Source organism: Coenobita brevimanus, chromosome 40, assembly GCF_032717465.1.
Source record: "Coenobita brevimanus isolate Jiangsu-jjx chromosome 40, ASM3271746v2, whole genome shotgun sequence".
Taxonomy (NCBI): domain Eukaryota; kingdom Metazoa; phylum Arthropoda; class Malacostraca; order Decapoda; family Coenobitidae; genus Coenobita; species Coenobita brevimanus.
The window spans coordinates 54,865,520-54,884,126 of NC_136993.1; the positions used below are offsets into that span (position 1 = coordinate 54,865,520).

Consider the following 18,607-nt stretch of genomic DNA (forward strand, 5'->3'; position numbering starts at 1 on the left):
CCTGGCCTCAGTACTAACAAGGCATATGGGCCTGATGGGGTCCCTCCTGTTGTTCTCAAGAACTGTGCTTCTGTGCTTACACCCTGCCTAGGTAAACTCTTTCGCCTTTGTCTGTCAACTTGTACCTTTCCTTCTTGCTGGAAGTTTGCTCTCATTCAGCCAGTCCCAAAGAAGGGTGACAACTCCCAACCCTCCAACTATCTCCCAATTGCTTTAACGTCCTGTATTTCAAAAGTTTTCGAGTCAATTCTCATTAGAAAAATTTTAAGGCATCTTTCCTATCACAACCTTCTTTCCGATCGTCAGTACGGGTTCCGTCAGGGACACTCCACTGGCGATCTTCTCACCTACCTTTCAGACTCTTGGTCATCCTCCTTTCGGGACTTTGGCGAAAGCTTTGCCATTGCACTTGACATCTCAAAGGCTTTCGATCGAGTCTGGCATAAATCTTTAATTTCCAAACTGCCCTCCTACGGTTTCTATCCTTCTATCTGTGCCTTCATCGCTAGCTTCCTTTCTGGTCGTTCTATAGCCGCTGTTATAGACGGCCATCGTTCTTCTCCTAGATCTATCAACAGTGGTGTTCCTCAGGGCTTTGTCCTATCACCAACTCTCTTCCTTTTATTCATCAATGATCTTCTAAGCTGTACATCTAACCCTATCCACTCATACGCTGATGACTCCACCCTTCACCTTTCCATTCGGTTCCCGCAACGCCCATCTCAGCAGTTACTTCAACAAACAAGGGATGAGGCTATGGCACACCTAATGTCTGACTTGGCTCGTATCTCTGACTGGGGTAAAAATAATATGGTTGTTTTTAATGCATCTAAGACTCAGTTCTTACATCTATCAACCCAACAAAATCTTCCACAGGTATACCCACTAATGTTTAATAATATTCAGCTTAATCCTGCATCATCCTTGAACATGCTTGGGGTTTCATTTACTCGGGACTTATCTTGGAAAGATCATATTTCATCTCTTGTAAAATCTGCTTCCAAGAGATTGGGTGTGCTAAGCCGACTCCGCTCTTTCTTTACCCCTGCACAATTGTTGACTCTATACAGGGGTTTTATGTGCCCCTGTGTGGAGTACAACACTCATGTGCGGGGAGGCTCCCCACATACAGCTCTTCTCAATAGGGTGGAGTCAAAGGCTTTTCGTCTCATTAACTCTCCTCTTACTGACTCCCTTCAACCTCTGTCTCTTCGTCACACTGTTGCATGTTTATCTCTTTTCTATCGCTACTTTAATGATCACTGCTCCTCTGAACTGTCTGCATGCATTCCTCCACCTCTACGACGGGCGCGCAGCACCCGTCTGGCAGCAAACTCTCATCCCTTTTCTGTCCAGCTCTCTAATGCAAGAGTTAACCGTTACTCCCAGTCTTTCATTTATGCAACAGGTCAGCTCTGGAACTGTCTCCCTCTGTCTGTATTTCCTGCTGCCTATGATCTCCAGTCTTTCAAACGCAGTGTGTCCAGGCATCTCAAAATGATCGGATCTTGAATTTGGCCCTCTATTGTATTTTGTTTTTCTCTTGGAGGGAACTGCTACTGCGGGCTCATGGCCTTTGGTTCCTTCTTCCTCGCATTAAAAAAAAAAAAAAAACAATAAAATTATAAAATAATGGGAATGGCACAGATCATTCTTGTGAACAGACTGATTTAATAAAGTAGTTTTGAGGGGACCTCAGTGCATAAATGTTTGGTTATGAATAAGAAGTTTTAAATAAAATATAATGTGTGGTAGAGACGGAGTTGACGCCCATCTCCAACTTGGGTGCTACAGAAGACGGGGATATAATAGTGGTGGGTTTCTGATAGTTAATTCACCTTAACGTAAATACCTTGAATTAGTAGAAGACTGACTAAGTTGCCAAAAGAAAAGTACCATTTAATACAGTGGAGCGATATGTAATTTTAATAGCTCGAGTATACACTGTTAATACGAAAAAAAGAAACTATGCTTTTATTCAAGATGCACACTAATATAGAGGTGATATCGTAAATGGAATATGGAAATCTTTGGAGGCCAAAACATTGCCATCACAGCCGATGGGCTTAAATCCGTTTTATTTTTTATTTTTTTAATCCACTTTACTCCTTTCTTGTTTTTCTATCCGATGTTGGCTCTACTTAATATGGGCCACTTCTCAAAAATTAACTTTACAAATACAAGATAATCAGCATTAAAAGGAGAACGACCAGGTGATAACGACACTGCCAGTTAGTAAAGAGCTTTAGATTACCAAGATGCGAGAGATCCATGTAAATTGTTAAATTAGGATTAGTAAATGTGTGTTTAGTGTTTGAAGGAAAGTGATCTTACGTTAAAAAAGGTGAGTAGAAACAGCATGAGTGAACAATAAGTAATCTAGAGGTATCCATCTTTCTATCTATCTTTTGCCAGACGCCTTGATCCCGTACAGGGTGGCCACAAACAAATCGCCTCCATGTCGCACTGTCTCCCGCCATTTCACTGCCCTGCTCCCCTCTCTCTTTTACCTCTCCATTCCATCCCTCTGTCTCATCCGTTCCCTCCCTCTCCCTCTCCCCCCCTCCACCTCACTCAGTTACACTCTTCCCGTCAGTCTCTAGTCTCCATCCTCTCTACATGGCCAAACCACATCAATGTGTTTTTCCTAACGCATCTTAATACATCCACATCCACACCACAACGCTCCTTCACATCCCCATTTGTCAGTCTGTCTCTCCATTGACTCCACATACTTCTCTCAAGTAATTCATTTCCATTGGTCTCACTCTTCACCAGTGTCCCTCCAACAAGGTCCAAGCTTCGCTTCCATACGTTAGAGTTGTTATCACAATACTGTCATGCAGAACTTTCTCACTTCCTGTTTCTTATCACTGCTTTCAAAGAACCAGCAATCTTTCACCTTGTTGTACCCTTTCAATCACTTCACCCTCTAAACCTAAATCCTTACTTAGCACACCACCCAAGTACTTAAACGCACTCATATTTTCCATTTCCTACTCATCCAACCTCACTCAACATTCACCGACCCCATTTTTCTCAAAAGACAATAACTTTACTCTCACCCATATTCACCTTTGGATTCCGTTTCTTACACACTCCCACACTCATCCACCAAACCTTGCAGCTCCCCTTAGTCCTCAGTTAACAACACAGTATCATATGCAAACAACAGTACAGAGAGTTTCCAAACACTGCCCTCTCTCATTTGGGCCGTTCCAACATCCACTGCCATACTTGTTTCTCTATTAAAACCCAATCCATATACAGATTGGGCAACCATGGAGACAAGACTCATCTCTGTTTCAATCCAACCTTTAAATAGAAAAATTCACTCAGTTCACTATCCACATGCACTGCAGCCGCGGCATCCTCATACATCCTCTTCACAGCATTCAACAACTTCCCATTCACTTCATATATTCCTAATACTTTCCACAATCCTTGTCTATCCACGCTGTTATGTGCTTTTTCCAAATCCATGAAGGCCGCATACAATTTCCCTCCCTTCTCTAGAAACTTTTCCACTAAAGGCCTAAGAATGAATATCTGATCTACACAACCTCTTCCCTTCCTAAATCCTCTCTGTTCTTCTCTAAGTAATTCCCCTGTCATTTCCCTAACTCTGTAAATAAGTATCCAACCATATACGTTTCCTGTTACACTAAGACGTCAAATGCCCCTGTGATTACGACACACATTGTTTTCCCCTTTTGCTTTGAACAGGGGAATAATTATACCTGACTTCCAATCCTCCGGGACTCTACCTTCCTCCCAGGCCAATCTGTACATCTTACACATCGATTCTACTACCATCTCTCCCTCATGTTTCAGCAGTTCATCACACACTCCATCAAAGCCTAGGGCTTTCCCCATTTTGACGTTCTTCATTGCTTCCACAACTTCCATCCTACTGATTTCTTCCTCTCTTCTTACATCCCTCCGTCTCCCAGCCATTCCCCAGCCACTTATACTCGCATTACTTTCATTCTGTATGTTCATGTATTCCTTAAAGAGTTCTCTACATTTGCTCACTTTTTCTCCCTTCTCCACTAGCAATCTACCATTTTTATCATTGACTCCCCAACTAACTTCTTTGACTTCCTTTCTAAATCCATACTACAATAAAAAATGCATGATTGCCTGCATCCAAAAGGAATGTAGCATGGTCGCTACATGGCTCGGCTATATAAAACTGACATACAGTACATCTGTGCAAATAGTCATTGTGGTTATGAACATTAAAAGCACAGGATCTCTCAATTTCTGTATTTATATAGTATGACCTTTGACTCCCCAAAAAACTTTAAAAGTCTGAAATAGAAAGATAACAGAAATACGGACAGCCATAAGATTCACCCACGAAGTCGTATCGCATGCCATCACTTAAAAAAAACAAAAAACTAGGCCAGCAATCATCTGGCACATGGAGGCATATCATTGTAGCTTCACCAAATCTAATCAGTTCAAGTGAGATATCCGGGGATACTGCCCAGAACGTTTGGATATAGTTTGTCCAATTGCTTTTGGAGATATTTTGATAAATAACAGACACACATAGAAACAGGCGATCACATTGTCACCGTGCTAGGCGGACAATAGTAAAAAATGACAAAATCAGAGAAAGTCTTTAGATTTCGTCTGCCACGTTTCACTATCTCTTTGCATTCCTGTCTAAATAATGAACAGCTAGATCGGTAATCCTTTAGCAATAGAAGGCATATCATTAGCTTCACCAAAATCTGATCAGCGCAAACCACATATCCTGCAGTACTGCCCACACAGTTTGGACACAATTTGCCCCCTTGATATAGAGATATTTTGGTAACACACACACACACACACACACACACACACACACACACACACACACACACACACACACGCACAAAGCAGACTGTTACATAATCTCGCTAGGTGGGCGATAACTATCGGGTCTGGTGGTAATGGCCAAAGTGACAAGTTTGTCCTGTGCCAAGTATGAAGCTGATTTGCGAAGGAATAAAGAGTGTTAACAAGGTGAGAAGTATTTCGAAGAGAGAAAGAAGATCAATAAAAAAGCAACTGAGGAAATACATTAGGTTTGCTTACTGCAGAGTGGAGACCTAACAATGTTACAATACTGAGGAATTAGTTAACCAAGTAGATGAGTTTACCTAAATTAAATGTTGTTAAAAATAGCTGCAATCTAATACTGACATCACCATCGCATAGATAAGATTAACTTACTATATATAAGATGACTGGCATCGTAAGCAGAGCGACAAGGGTAGCGACCCAAACATCCCCTGACAGTGGATAGTAAAGATTGAGCCAGTTGGTGACAAGCTTGGGTTTGGCCATAGCGAAGCAGTAGAACCCATAAGTGTAGCCCACGGTGAAATCAATGTTCTCCAAGGCATGGTAGAGGAGTGTGAAGTATACAGGGACTGTCAGGACCTTGCGTTGAGAGGTGAGGTCCATACCCTGCCATTTATAACATGATTAAATTCTCTCTCTCTCTCTCTCTCTCTCTCTCTCTCTCTCTCTCTCTCTCTCTCTCTCTCTCTCTCTCTCTCTATCTATCTCTATCTGTGTGTGTGTGTGTGTGTGTGTGTGTGTGTGTGTGTGTGTGTGTGTGTGTGTGTGTGTGTATCTCTAAATTTTTATATTTGTATCTCTAAACATATCCAAAACCGATAGGTTCCCTGCAATCCACAATGAAAAATAAAGTTTTGGAAGTGGTAGTAGAGGAAAGTGTGTTATACTGCAGTCGCTAGAGCTGTACAGTGAAAGGTAAGACCCAGCTCCTGCATAGGTCGACACATGAGACCCTCCAAGTTAGATGAGAAGATGAAAGAAGGATATGAAGTCGATTGCGGGTTGATGGGTAACGTCTGCACACGCGTTATTTACACAGTATGAGTTTTTGCTATTTCCACCTCCTCCAGTAATTTGACATACAATTATCAATTTACGTCCAGTCTCCCAAATGTACTGCCAGCCAGGCGAACAGGTACAAGTGGGAAACAGACTTAATGTGGAATCTGTCTTGATTTCCCATGTATCTCTGTAACTATTCACACGTTATACTCTTTTTCTATTGTTACTGGAAGTTTGGTGTTGAAGTGTATTTAGCTTAACTTAACAATCAGACTGTAATAACGCAATCACAGCTGAATAAAAACATCTGACGATACCATGAACAGAATGCTAAGCTGCTATGATCATGAGATGTTAATGGTGTTGATATTAACATCCACACATCTGTGATTCACCCAGCTGAATACAACAATCTTAGGGTTAGACTGTATGCACTACTAGAGAAAACGCGACCATGAGTTAAATAATCAACACACACACACACACACACACACACACACACACACACACGCACAGATATCTTTATATATGACTGTCTTTTACAGCTGAGCAGGAGAGCGAGATGGGGTTATGTGTTTGGCTCGGTTTGTCATTCCACTTAGTTTCTCCTGAAGTGAAATCTTATGTTAGGTCGTGTCCATTCGTCCATTCCACGCTGTATCTCAGAAACCATTCGTTGGAATTTTCTCATATTTTGTATGATTGTAGGGCCACGTATAGAAGGTTGATAACTGTCTTTTCAAATCCAAGATGGCCAACTTTTGACTAATTTTCTCTTTTTGAAACCCAAAATCCTTTATATTTCCTTTACCAGATAAGATTACAGGTTGTAAAGAAGTGGAATGTAGTCTCCCTGAGCCTTGTTTGTTTACTGTTTGTTCTCGAATTGTGAAAAAAAAAAAATAGATACTACAAAATTGTACCAAACTTGCCATATCGGTTGATGGCCATCAGAGAAATCCTTGTTGAAAGAAAAGGTACCAAGTCATGGTGTAACGATAATCTCAGTTTAATCGGTTTTGAAACGATTATGACAAAATTTTGTGGAAGAGTTGAGGGACAGGAGAAGGAGCGATTTAGATTTTTGAACAATTGGTCTTTGGTAAAAGATACCTACTGTTTTGTATTTCATGTGTATCAAACACGGTGAATGGGTTTACGGCTAGCCAAGGATGGAAAAAAAATCAAATTTCAGAACGATATGTCCAAAATCAAGATCAGAAGATAGAGAGAACGAAAATACATTTGACCCACTTTAAACTAAACTTGGTGGATGGCCAACAGATCAAGTATGAATGGAGAGATTCTGTTTTTAGCTCAATATTCCAAAGGTCATGGGCACAGGGCAAGAGATCTTTTTATTTACTCAGGACACCTTTTACTTGTACAAGAAATAAGTTTACCATCCCCAGCACATTTGTTCACTCTGTATACTTCTCATCATTTTCACCTTTTTCACCAAAGAATGGAGTAGGAATGGATTCAACAACAAGGAGTGAGAAGGTACAAGAGAGGAAGCACAGCGAACAGTATGCCCAGTGTCAATAGATCATATAGTAATTTCTACATACATGATTCGTATCCCTGGAATCCTGTTTCCATCTCAAATGCCTATCATCTTCAGTCCAAGCTCTCTCCACAAAGTATCATCAGGTCATGTTAATGGTTAAGAGAGGTATCCCCCATCCCCACTCGTTTTTTTTTTTTTTTTTTTTGGGGGGCGGGGGGACTTAGCGGCTTATGGTAACAGACATAAGCATTCTTTTGTTTTTACCTTCTTCCAAAGTTTGATGGGTATAACGTCAAAGGTAAAATTCATTGCCTGTGCCACAGTTTCAAAGAGCAAGTAATCTATCCCTGAGCGGTGAATCACTACCCGGCCATCTGGGGTGATCTCCTGCCTCTCCATCCATAGGGGTTTGGCGGTTGTTGCCGCCACTCGAACTCTAGCACCGTGGAAACTGTTGGGGAAAAACGTGGCTTGTATTATCACTGCATCACAAGTGTGCTCCATGTAAATCCTTTCTCTAAGATGAAGCTTTTTTATTATTATTATTTTCTTCATCTTGCTGCCCACAGATTTCTTTCAGCTCTGAGAGTCTCCATTGTATGATGCAGTCTTTATGATAGTATGGGTTATCGTATGCACCATGAATCTACCTGAACCAAAAGCACCGTGGAAAGTGTAGAAAAGAAATCATAAGGTTGTATATAGTCACCTACACCACTTCATCTACAAGACCTTGTTTGTGGTATAGTCTGTCATATACCACACGATTTTATTTAGCTATCCATCAGTATGAGCTTGCATGTTGTATATACCACTCGTACGCTATCAGGGCGAAAACTAGATAATAACTCATAGACTTACATTAACACCTGTGCTTCTATATGTAGTTTATTGTAGTTGGGGCGAGTCAACTTTTTATTTTTTTGTTTCTATTTTTTTTTACTTCTCATTCATAATAGCTTCTAAGTAGCTGATAACAGAAGAACCGTGGCACCGTTAAAGCTGTGCAGGAATATGACAGCTCGTTACATCATTCGTTCTTTGAGGCTTGTAAGTTGTTAATGCCGCTTAAGCCGTAGGATTACAGGAAGTAGGGTGTCTGTCAAACATGCAGGTGTTGTCACGAGTTTTGGAAGGGTGATATACCGATTGTCTGAATATATGTATATAATTTTGTCTTTCCGAAAACAGAACCAAACTGCATTGGACTTCTTGTGCTAAAACAAAAATTACTTCATCCTTGGCTAGGCTCAAACCTTTCCACCAAGTATGGCCCACAATAAGTAACAACTATTCGAGTTAAAAGGCTAAACACTTGACTTTGCTTTGTAACTTTTACCTCAGAATAGTTGCGTATAACCTTGGATAATTTATTTTATATGAACTGTTTTATGCATTTTCAACTACTGTTTATAAAAGTGGATCCAAATACGCTGTATTACATGGAAGAACATTGCAGGTACCAACGAATAGGGAAAAAAGTTGAAGCTCCAGTTCTTTTATCTTATGTACTAAGCGATATACTTACTTATTGTACTTCTCTGGAAAAAGAGGATAATCAGATGTAAGCCTTAGTCCTCCATGTCTGGTCCAGGAAGCCACCCGTAAAACTTCGGGTCCGTGAGGTCCAAATGGTAGGTGTACATAAACGTGGTATCTGTAACGTAAAAAATGTTTCATTATAGCGCATTTTAAACCGTTGTTTGATGGGCTGTAGAATTATAATTTCCTACCGTCAATTATCCAACATCACATCCTATATGTTTATTGACAAAAATTTTCCAAATCCTTAGGGAAGTAGGGAAATACCCAACATTATTATTTTTTATTAAAAAAATAACCTCCATAATAATTATCAAAATTTGGGGTGAATAATTAATAACATAAATAAGCTCTTTCCCTGAAAGGTGAATGTAAATATGGTAACCTACTGTACATTGTAAGCGCTAGAACACCTTACTGAACATATTTACCACAACATTTCGATGAGTCTATAAAGGAAGGACATTTTATTATGGTTCTACTTATCCTTATGTTTGGGATTCTCAGTCTTCGCCAGAAAGAATATATTCCATAAGAAGTTAAGTAAAACAACAAACAAGAAGCGGTGTCAAGGCACAATATTCCCGTCCCCGGGTAATTTTAGTGCTGATGTATAAACACAACAGGATATCTAGTCAAAGATGTGACATATCAAAATTGGAGTAAATCGGGTGAAAATTGACGATTTTATGCCCATTAGACATTTTAGGGCCGACCCACCTGACATTGACCTCCCAACCGCTAACTGGGGATGACCCTCCGATGTACAGGAATGAGGCATGTTATGGGATGCAAATTTGAAAGATGCACCTTTAGGTTGGGGTTTCGTGTCGATATGACGAACTTGAAATTAGTTACGGCGAAAAAAACGATTTTTACTCATCCTTTTCTCTCTCTCTCTCTCTCTCTCTCTCTCTCTCTCTCTCTCTCTCTCTCTCTCTCTCTCTTTGGCCTTACAGCCCGGGCCTTGGCCCAATTTAGCCCATAATTTCATCAGGTGATCAGGTCATACCCCATCATCCCTGTAATTTTATCAGAATCGTATTTAATAGTTTTCATCTAAAGTTGTTAACAGACAGACAGACAAATAGACATACAAACAAACAAACGAATAGACAAACCGAATAAAAACATTACCCATCCCCGAGTTCCTCCCGGGCGGGGACAGGTAATCAAGGAAAATGTTATCTTCATTCCTTCAGTGGTGTGTTTGTTTGGTTTTAAATATCTTCTGATCGTATAAGTCAGCTTCTGAGAAACTTTGCGAATTGGAAGGTTTTGACAGAGTCTTAGTTAACCCTTTCATATTAAAGGAGAATTTCTCAAGTAAGAAAAAAAAGTCTAACGTGAACCTGAAACAAATTGGAAAGTCGTTCTCTGCATGAAGCATTTAATAAGATAATCCTCAGGTTTTTCACATCACAGCCAAGTGGTTAGCATTATTATGTACAAATTGCTAACCCATTCGAGCTAGGGTGCAAATCCTACTGAAGGCAGCTGACACCACACAACTGAAGTGCCCATGACCCCTTTGTGGGATCATAGGTATTATGAGTAAGTAAAGCAACACCTAGGGGAAGAATCGATGATAACCTGCGTGATGTAGTGGTCTTGTACAGTCAGCCAAAAAAGTCGTGTCTTCTTTCCGAACCTCGCAAATACTCGAACAGATAAGTCCAAGCAGAAGGGATAGCATCACAAGTCTGGCAACTGTCAGACCAGACGGTAGTGGGGGTGAGTGGTTTGGGGGTGGAGGTGGGTTAATGAATGCTGTAGTTGTTGTTAGCAGTGCAGTCTAGCATTACACCGCATAGTAAAGGTGCTAAATGTGATATTACTCGTGATTTAATACCTGCAGTCCACCGAGTTCACTTTTCAGATAAACCAGGAACCACAGCCATTACTACAACAACCACCACCACCACAACACCACCACCACCACCACCACAACAACAACAACAACAACAGCAACAATCACCACCATAACAACGACAACCACCACCACCACGATAACAACAAAAATCACCACCACCACCACCATAATAATCGCCACCACCACCATAACAACCGCCACCACCACCACCACCATACAACCGCCACCACCACCACCATCATAACAGCAACAATCATCACCGCCACCAACAACACCACCACAACAAAAAAAAAGATAACAACAACCACCACCATCACCACCACAACAACAACCACAACCACCACCACCACAACCACCACCACCACAACCACCACCACCACAACCACCACCACCACAACCACCACCACCACAACCACCACCACCACCACCACCATAATAACAACAACCTGCACCACCACCATAACAACAACAACCAGCACCACCATAACAACAACAACCATAACACCAACAGCCACCACCATCATAGTAACAACAACAACAACAACAACAACCATAATAACAACAATCACCACCACCATAACAACAACAACAATAACAACAACAATAACAACAACCACACCACCACCACAACAACAAAAGCAACAACCGCCACCACCACCATAACAACCTCCACCACAACAACAGCAACAACCGCCACCACCACCATAACAACCACCACCACAACAACAGCAACAACCGCCACCACCACCATAACAACCTCCACCACAACAACAGCAACAACCGCCACCACCACCATAACAACCACCACCACAAGTTACCACCACAACAACAACAACCACCACCACCACGTCACCACCACAACAACAACAACCACCACCACCACAAGTCACCACCACAACAACAACAACAACCACCACCACAAATCACCACCACAACAACAACAACCACCACCACCACCACAAGTCACCACCACAACAACAACAACCACCACCACCACCACAAGTCACCACCACGATCACAGCAACAACAACAACAATTACCACAACAACAATAACCACCACAACAGCCACCATCACCACAACCACCACCACCACATCCACCACCACAACCACCACAACAGCAACAACAACCACAACCATCAAACAACAATCACCACGACAACAACCACCACCATCACCACAACTACCACCACATCAACCGCTACCATCACAATAACCACCACAACAACCACCATAAAAGCAACCACCATCATCACAACAACCACCATCTCTACAACAACCACCACAACAACAACCACCACCACAACAACCACCATCACACCAACAACCACCACCACAACAACCACCACCACAACAACCACCACCACAACAACCACCACCACAACAACCACCACCACAAAAACATCCACCACCACAACAACAACAACAACAACCACATCAATCACCACAAACACAACAATCACCACCAACACAACAATTACCACCAGCACCACAACAACAACAAAAACCACCATCTCCATCACCACATCAACAAAAATCACTATCATCACCACCACCACAACAACGACAAAAACCACCATCACCACCACCACCATAACAGCAACAACCACCACTATCAGTACTATAACCACTATCACCCCCACCACAACAAAAACCACCATCACCACCACCTCAACGAAATCCACCATCACCACCACCTCAACGAAATCCACCATCACCACCACCACGGCAATAACCACCATCACCACCCTCCTCCCCAGCAACATTCATTCTCACAGTCTGAATTCAGTCTAAAACAAGCCCCACTATTACATGCTTGACCGCTCCAAGATGGCGGCCGCACAGACGCACCGCTGCTGTACTGAAGAATGGGCGATGCGGCATCTAGTCTTATTTATATATATGGGGAAACCCAGCCACAGGTGTTACGGAAGGTGATAAAACCAAGATATACACCCACCAGCATACAGTCATATCTTCACAGTCATTCAGTTATCTATACTGGACGACGGGAAATAGACGGGAGATTCTAGTTACCACTAATAAAAGTTGTTTTTATATCATATTCGTGACGTTTCATTAAATTCCAAACACTTGTTATGAAACGTATTCCACCGTTATTCCGTCCTCTGAAGTATTCCAAATATCAAAGATGAATTAGACATGACAACCCATGTATATGAAACTGCAGTATATTTTGATTACATGTAAATTCATGATGAATGATGCATCTTTAGACATTTAGTGACATAACATTGACGATAGTTGATTGTATTCCTATTACCCAGTATGTTATTCCCAACAATTTCCACCCGACAGTAATACATGGCACCCCAAACCACTCACCCCCACCACCGTCTGGTCTGACACAGTTGCCAGTCTTGTGAGGCTATCTCTGCTGCTTCGGTTTATCTGTTCGAATATTTACGGGGTTCGGAACGAAGACACGACTTTTTTAGCCGACTATACCCCGGGATAGTGGACAAATAACCGGTTACAGGCTGAGAGACCTTAGTTACGGAGATGATCACAGTGGCTAAGCACCTCATGGCATCCGCCGCTACCTTTATTGTAGGTAAGACAGGTCTTAATTAGAGGGGATACTTTGTGGAAAATATCTCGGTCTGCCAGATATTATTATTATTATTTTTTATGCAAGGAAGAACGAACCAAAAGCCAGAAGACAGCGAGATTGTTCCCTCCAAGAAAAAACAAAAACTAGATAACAGGGCCAAAGTCAAGGTCTGTTCATTTCGAGATGCCTGGAAAGACGGTGTTTGAAAGATTGGAGGTCATAGGCAGTATGAAATACAGACAGGAAGACAGTTACAGAGTTGATATGTTGCATATATGAAGGAGAGGGACTGATGGTTAACACTTGAATTAGAGTGTTGGGCAGAAAAGGGATGAGACTTTATTGCTAGATTGGTGCTATAAACCCACTGTAGTGGTGAAGAGATGCAAGTGGACAGTTCAGAGAAGCTGCTGACTGACTGAATGAACTGGTGACATTACTGACATGATTGACTGGTATGACATGACATGACATAGCAGGATATAACAGCACTAACATAAAAACATTAACATGGCATAAAACATTACATCACTAATATTCATCAGATATGACAACAATTAATTTACATGATAAGAATATTGAAATGACATGCATGAGGTGACATGAAAGCACTGAGATGAAGTGACATGACGTACTAGCAATGAGTTATGAGAAGTACTGACTCGGCATGCATGATATAGCATGAAAGCAGTGACATTACATAACGTGGCATGATATGAGTATGAAATGGCCGCACTGACATGAAATACATTAGATGAGATAGCAAAGACATGACAGCACTGACAAGAGGTGACATTACAACAATAACATGACAATGACAGCAACTGACGTGAAATTTAGTACTGTTTGTGAAGTATGTACATTATTTGCAAGTTACAATTCGCTAGGTCGAGCACCTTTGGACCTAGCTCAGCGTTCACTCTAAAGCCAGAACCGAACATACTCGTATTCAGTGCCTCAATAACACAGAGAGTAGGCCAGCATCCTCTCCAATACAAGTCTTTCTAACTATCAACACCAAACTACATGCACAGTACACACCACACTTCCTTTTCAAAATTTTAGAAAAAATGGCATCAAATAACGTAGCCTCGGAGTCCCCAAGGGGGGGGGGGGCATAAATGCCCCCACCTTCTGCCCCTCTCCCGGTGACGACTCAAGATGCCTGGAACCACTGTCTGACTGTCTTCTTCATTTCTGCAACATGCGTGGCCTTTCCTCTAACTTTCGCTCAGTTGAGCACCACCTCTCCTTCTCTAAACCTCACCTTCTTTTTCTAACTGAGACTCAGCTGTCAGAGGCAACTGACAGCAGACCCTTTTCTGTATCCCCCTACTTTCTCTATACTCATTTCAAAGCCAAAGGTGGCTGTTGTGTGTATATTTCCAACAACTTACCTTGCTCTCGTGTTCCTGAACTCGATTCTTCTGAATTCTCTACACTCTGGCTTTGGCTTTCCTGTCATTCTCTGACAAAATATATCTGTGCTGTTTACTTATCTCCTAATTCTACTGACTATCAAAAGTTCTTTGACCATCTTACTTCTATGATGGAACACATTCTATCCATTTCTCCTTCCTCTGAAATTTCCATTCTAGGAGATTTCAATGTTCACCACCACCTTTGGCTCTCCTCTCCTTTCACTGATCCACCTGGTGAACAAGCCTTCATCTTTTCTCTCCTTAATGACCTAGATCAGCTTGTACATCACCTTACCTGTATCACTGACCACCTTGGAGAGAGTTCCAACATACTTGACCTCTTCCTTACAACTAATCCTTCTGCTTACACTGTTAATCTTTTCTCTCCGTTGGGCTCCTCCGATCACAACCTTATCACCTTAACCTGTCCTATCACTCCAGTATGGCCTGTAGAAACTCCAAAGAAACGTCGATTGTGGCACTTTGGAGCTGCAGATTGAGAGTCCCTCAAGCAGTACTTCTTTGATTTTCCCAGGAATGATTATTGTTTCAATGGCCTTGAGCCATCAGGGTGTGCCTTGCGCATTATGGAGGTTATTCTCTCGGGCATGGAAGCATACATTCCTTTCTCATACCCTTTGACTAATGCACAAAAGCCTTGGTTTAATCATGCTTGTTCTAATGCTGTCCACAACAAGGAGACCTATAAAAGGTACTGGAGCCAACCCACCCCTGAATCACATCTTTTATACGTTTCTGCCCGGAATCGTGCTAAGTCTGTTCTTCGTCCTGCTAAAAATAATTTCATCTGTACTAAATGCTCTCAACTCTCTAACTCGAATTCTTCCCACTCCTTCTGTCACCTTGCCAAAAACCTTTCTAACAAATTTACCTCATCATCCTTCCCTCCTCTTTTCTACTCTGATGGCTCTGTAGTTATTTCTTCTACTGATAAAGCAGATCTCTATGCTCAGACTTTCTCCTCCAATTCACCTTAGACGATTCCGGTGCTGTTCCTCCATCACTTCCCCCCTCTGACTTCCTCATGGCTGACATTAAAATTCTTCAGCTGATGTATTTTCTGCCATCACAGGCCTCAATACTAATAAGGCATAGGGACCTGATGGAGTCCCTCCTGTTGTTCTCAAGAACTGTGCTTCTGTGCTTACACAATGCCTAGGCAAACTCTTTTGCCTTTGTCTAACAACTTGTACCTTTCCTTCTTGCTGGAAGTTTGCTCTCATTAAGCCAGTCCCAAAGAAGAGTGGCTATTCCCAACCCTGTAACTATCGTCCAATAGCTTTAACATCCTGTATCTCAAAAGTTTTCGAGTCTATTCTTAACAGAAAAATTTTAAAGCATCCTTCCTATCACAACCTTCTTTCTGATCGTCAGTATGGGTTCCGTCAGGGACGCTCCACAGGCGATCTTCTCACCTACCTTTCAGACTCTTGGTCATCCTCCTTTCGGGACTTTGGCGAAAGCTTTGCCATTGCACTTGACATCTCAAAGGCTTTCGATCGAGTCTGGCTTAAATCTTTAATTTCCAAACTGCCCTCTTACGGTTTCTGTCCTTTTTATCTGTGCCTTCATCTCTAGCTTCCTTTCTGGTCGTTCTATAGCCGGTGTTGTAGACGGCCATCGTTCTTCTCCTAGATCTATTAACAGTGGTGTTCCTCAGGGCTCTGTCCAATCACCAACTCTCTTCCTTCTATTCATCAATGACCTTCTAAGCTGTACATCTAACCCTATCCACTCATACGCTGATGACTCCACCCTTGACCCTTCCATTCAATTCCCGCAACGTCCATCTCAGCAGTTACTTCAACAAACAAGGGATGAAGCTATGGCATACCTAATGTCTGACTTGGCTCGTATCTCTGACTGGGGTAAAAATAATCTAGTTGTTTTTAATGCATCAAAGACTCAGTTTTTGCACCTATCAACCCAACAAAATCTTCCACAAGTATACCCACTAATGTTTAATAATATTCAGCTTAATCCTGCATCATCCTTGAAAATGCTTGGGGTTTCATTTACTCGGGACTTATCTTGGAAAGATCATATTACATCTCTTGTAAAATCTGCTTCCAATAGATTGGGTGTGCTAAGCCGACTCCATTCCTTCTTTACCCCTGCACAATTGTTGACTCTATATAGGGGTTTTATTCGCCCCTGTGTGGAGTACAACTCTCATGTGTGGGGAGGCTCCCCACATACAGCTCTTCATAATAGGGTGCAGTCAAAAGCTTTTCGTCTCATTAACTCTCCTCCTCTTACTGACTCCCTTCAACCTCTGTCTCTTCGCTGCACTGCTGCATCTTTATCTCTTTTCTATCGCTACTTCAATGACCACTGCTCCTCTGAACTGTCTTCATGCATTCCTTCACCTCTACGATGGGCGTGTAGCACCCGTCTAACAGCAAACTCTCATCCCTTTTCTGTCCAGCTCTCTAATGCAAGAGTTAACCGCTACTCCCAGTCTTTCATTTATGCAACAGGTCAGCTCTGGAACTGTCTCCCTCTGTCTGTATTTCCTGCTTCCTATGATCTCCAGTCTTTCAAACGCAGTGTGTCCAGGCATCTCGAAATGATCGGATCTTGAATTTGGCTCACTCATGTATTTTGTTTTTCTCTTGGAAGGAACAGTTTTACGGGCTCGTTGCCTTTGGTTCCTTCTTCCTCACACACACAAAAAATGTAATGTATGAATGCAAAGGAGGCATGAAAGCTGAAAATAACAAAAACAAAAGCAAAACACTTCTTTTCTACTGTGTCTCGATATCAGACTTATTGCATGTAACAATTAAGAATGCTTAGCATGTGAATCAGTGAAATAGTATCTGTGTCTTTCAATTTCTGTCCCAGTGTATATGATCCAACAATTTGTGTAGGCAAAATATCGGTTCCAGCCTCAGTGTGAACACACACTTAGTGACTGCCTCCTGTAAGTGATCCTACACTAGCCTTAGCGAGCTTCATCCAAATAACACCGTGTGCAATCTTAAAATTGTTGCTGCATCAGGGCTCTTAGTCATTTAAGTACTTTGGAGATACATAATAATCCAAGTAATAAGTTTTAACTGGAAAACATCATTCATACCCGAAATTGTTGTTCGATTCAGATGAAGCCACCACAACTACACTCATATTTGCAAAGGTGTATTTGGTGGACATGAGTGGCCTCAGCTGCTGCAGTGCTAGGCGGGTGACGATGATGAGCCTTGTGGACCACTGCAGGAGGCGACCCTTGAGGGATGAGTCGGCAAAGGTGGAGAGGAAGGCTGGGTTGTCACAGACCAATACCATCGTCACGCACCACGATATCTGCCGCAGCTGACGACATTAATTTGTTAGTGAAGTACATCCTAACTTCATTAATGATGTCCATGCGCACCACATTTTGAAGTGGGTCAAATATGTAGTAAATGTAGAAAAGAGATTGGTTGATGCAAAAGTAAGTAACATTAGTACAAAATGTAATAATTTACAGTATCACAATTATTTCCCAGTCATTTACATATATCATGTTTAATTAACATCTATAATCATTTTCACTGATATGTTCAGCCCTTGATATTACAGAAAAGGATCTCTGGCAAATGGAGGTATTTCAGCTTCATCTCTGTAATAGCATATCATGAATGATCGCAGAACATCAGCTTCTGACATTACGCTTCCTGAGGGTCTTTGTGAATGTGTAACATCACACGCACACACACACACACACACACACACACACACACACACACACACACACACATATTCAATATTTGATACTTGTTTTGGATGAATGGAAACAAAGGATTCACTTAATACACCCTG

At 41.8% G+C, this 18,607-nt stretch overlaps 1 protein-coding gene across 1 annotated transcript in view; it reads right to left on the reverse strand.

The window, feature by feature from the left end:
• LOC145397113 (ionotropic receptor 21a-like) overlaps positions 1-18,091 on the reverse strand; it is a 29,854-nt gene extending 11,763 nt beyond the window's left edge. The window contains exons 1-4 of the mRNA XM_080270314.1: positions 17,886-18,091; positions 8,901-9,029; positions 7,637-7,823; positions 5,284-5,466 (exon numbers count right to left, since the gene is read on the reverse strand). Of these exons, the coding sequence (XP_080126440.1) occupies positions 5,284-5,466; positions 7,637-7,823; positions 8,901-9,029; positions 17,886-18,091 (705 nt within the window). The remainder of the gene's footprint in view (positions 1-5,283; positions 5,467-7,636; positions 7,824-8,900; positions 9,030-17,885) is intronic.
• Positions 18,092-18,607: the final 516 nt, after the last annotated feature.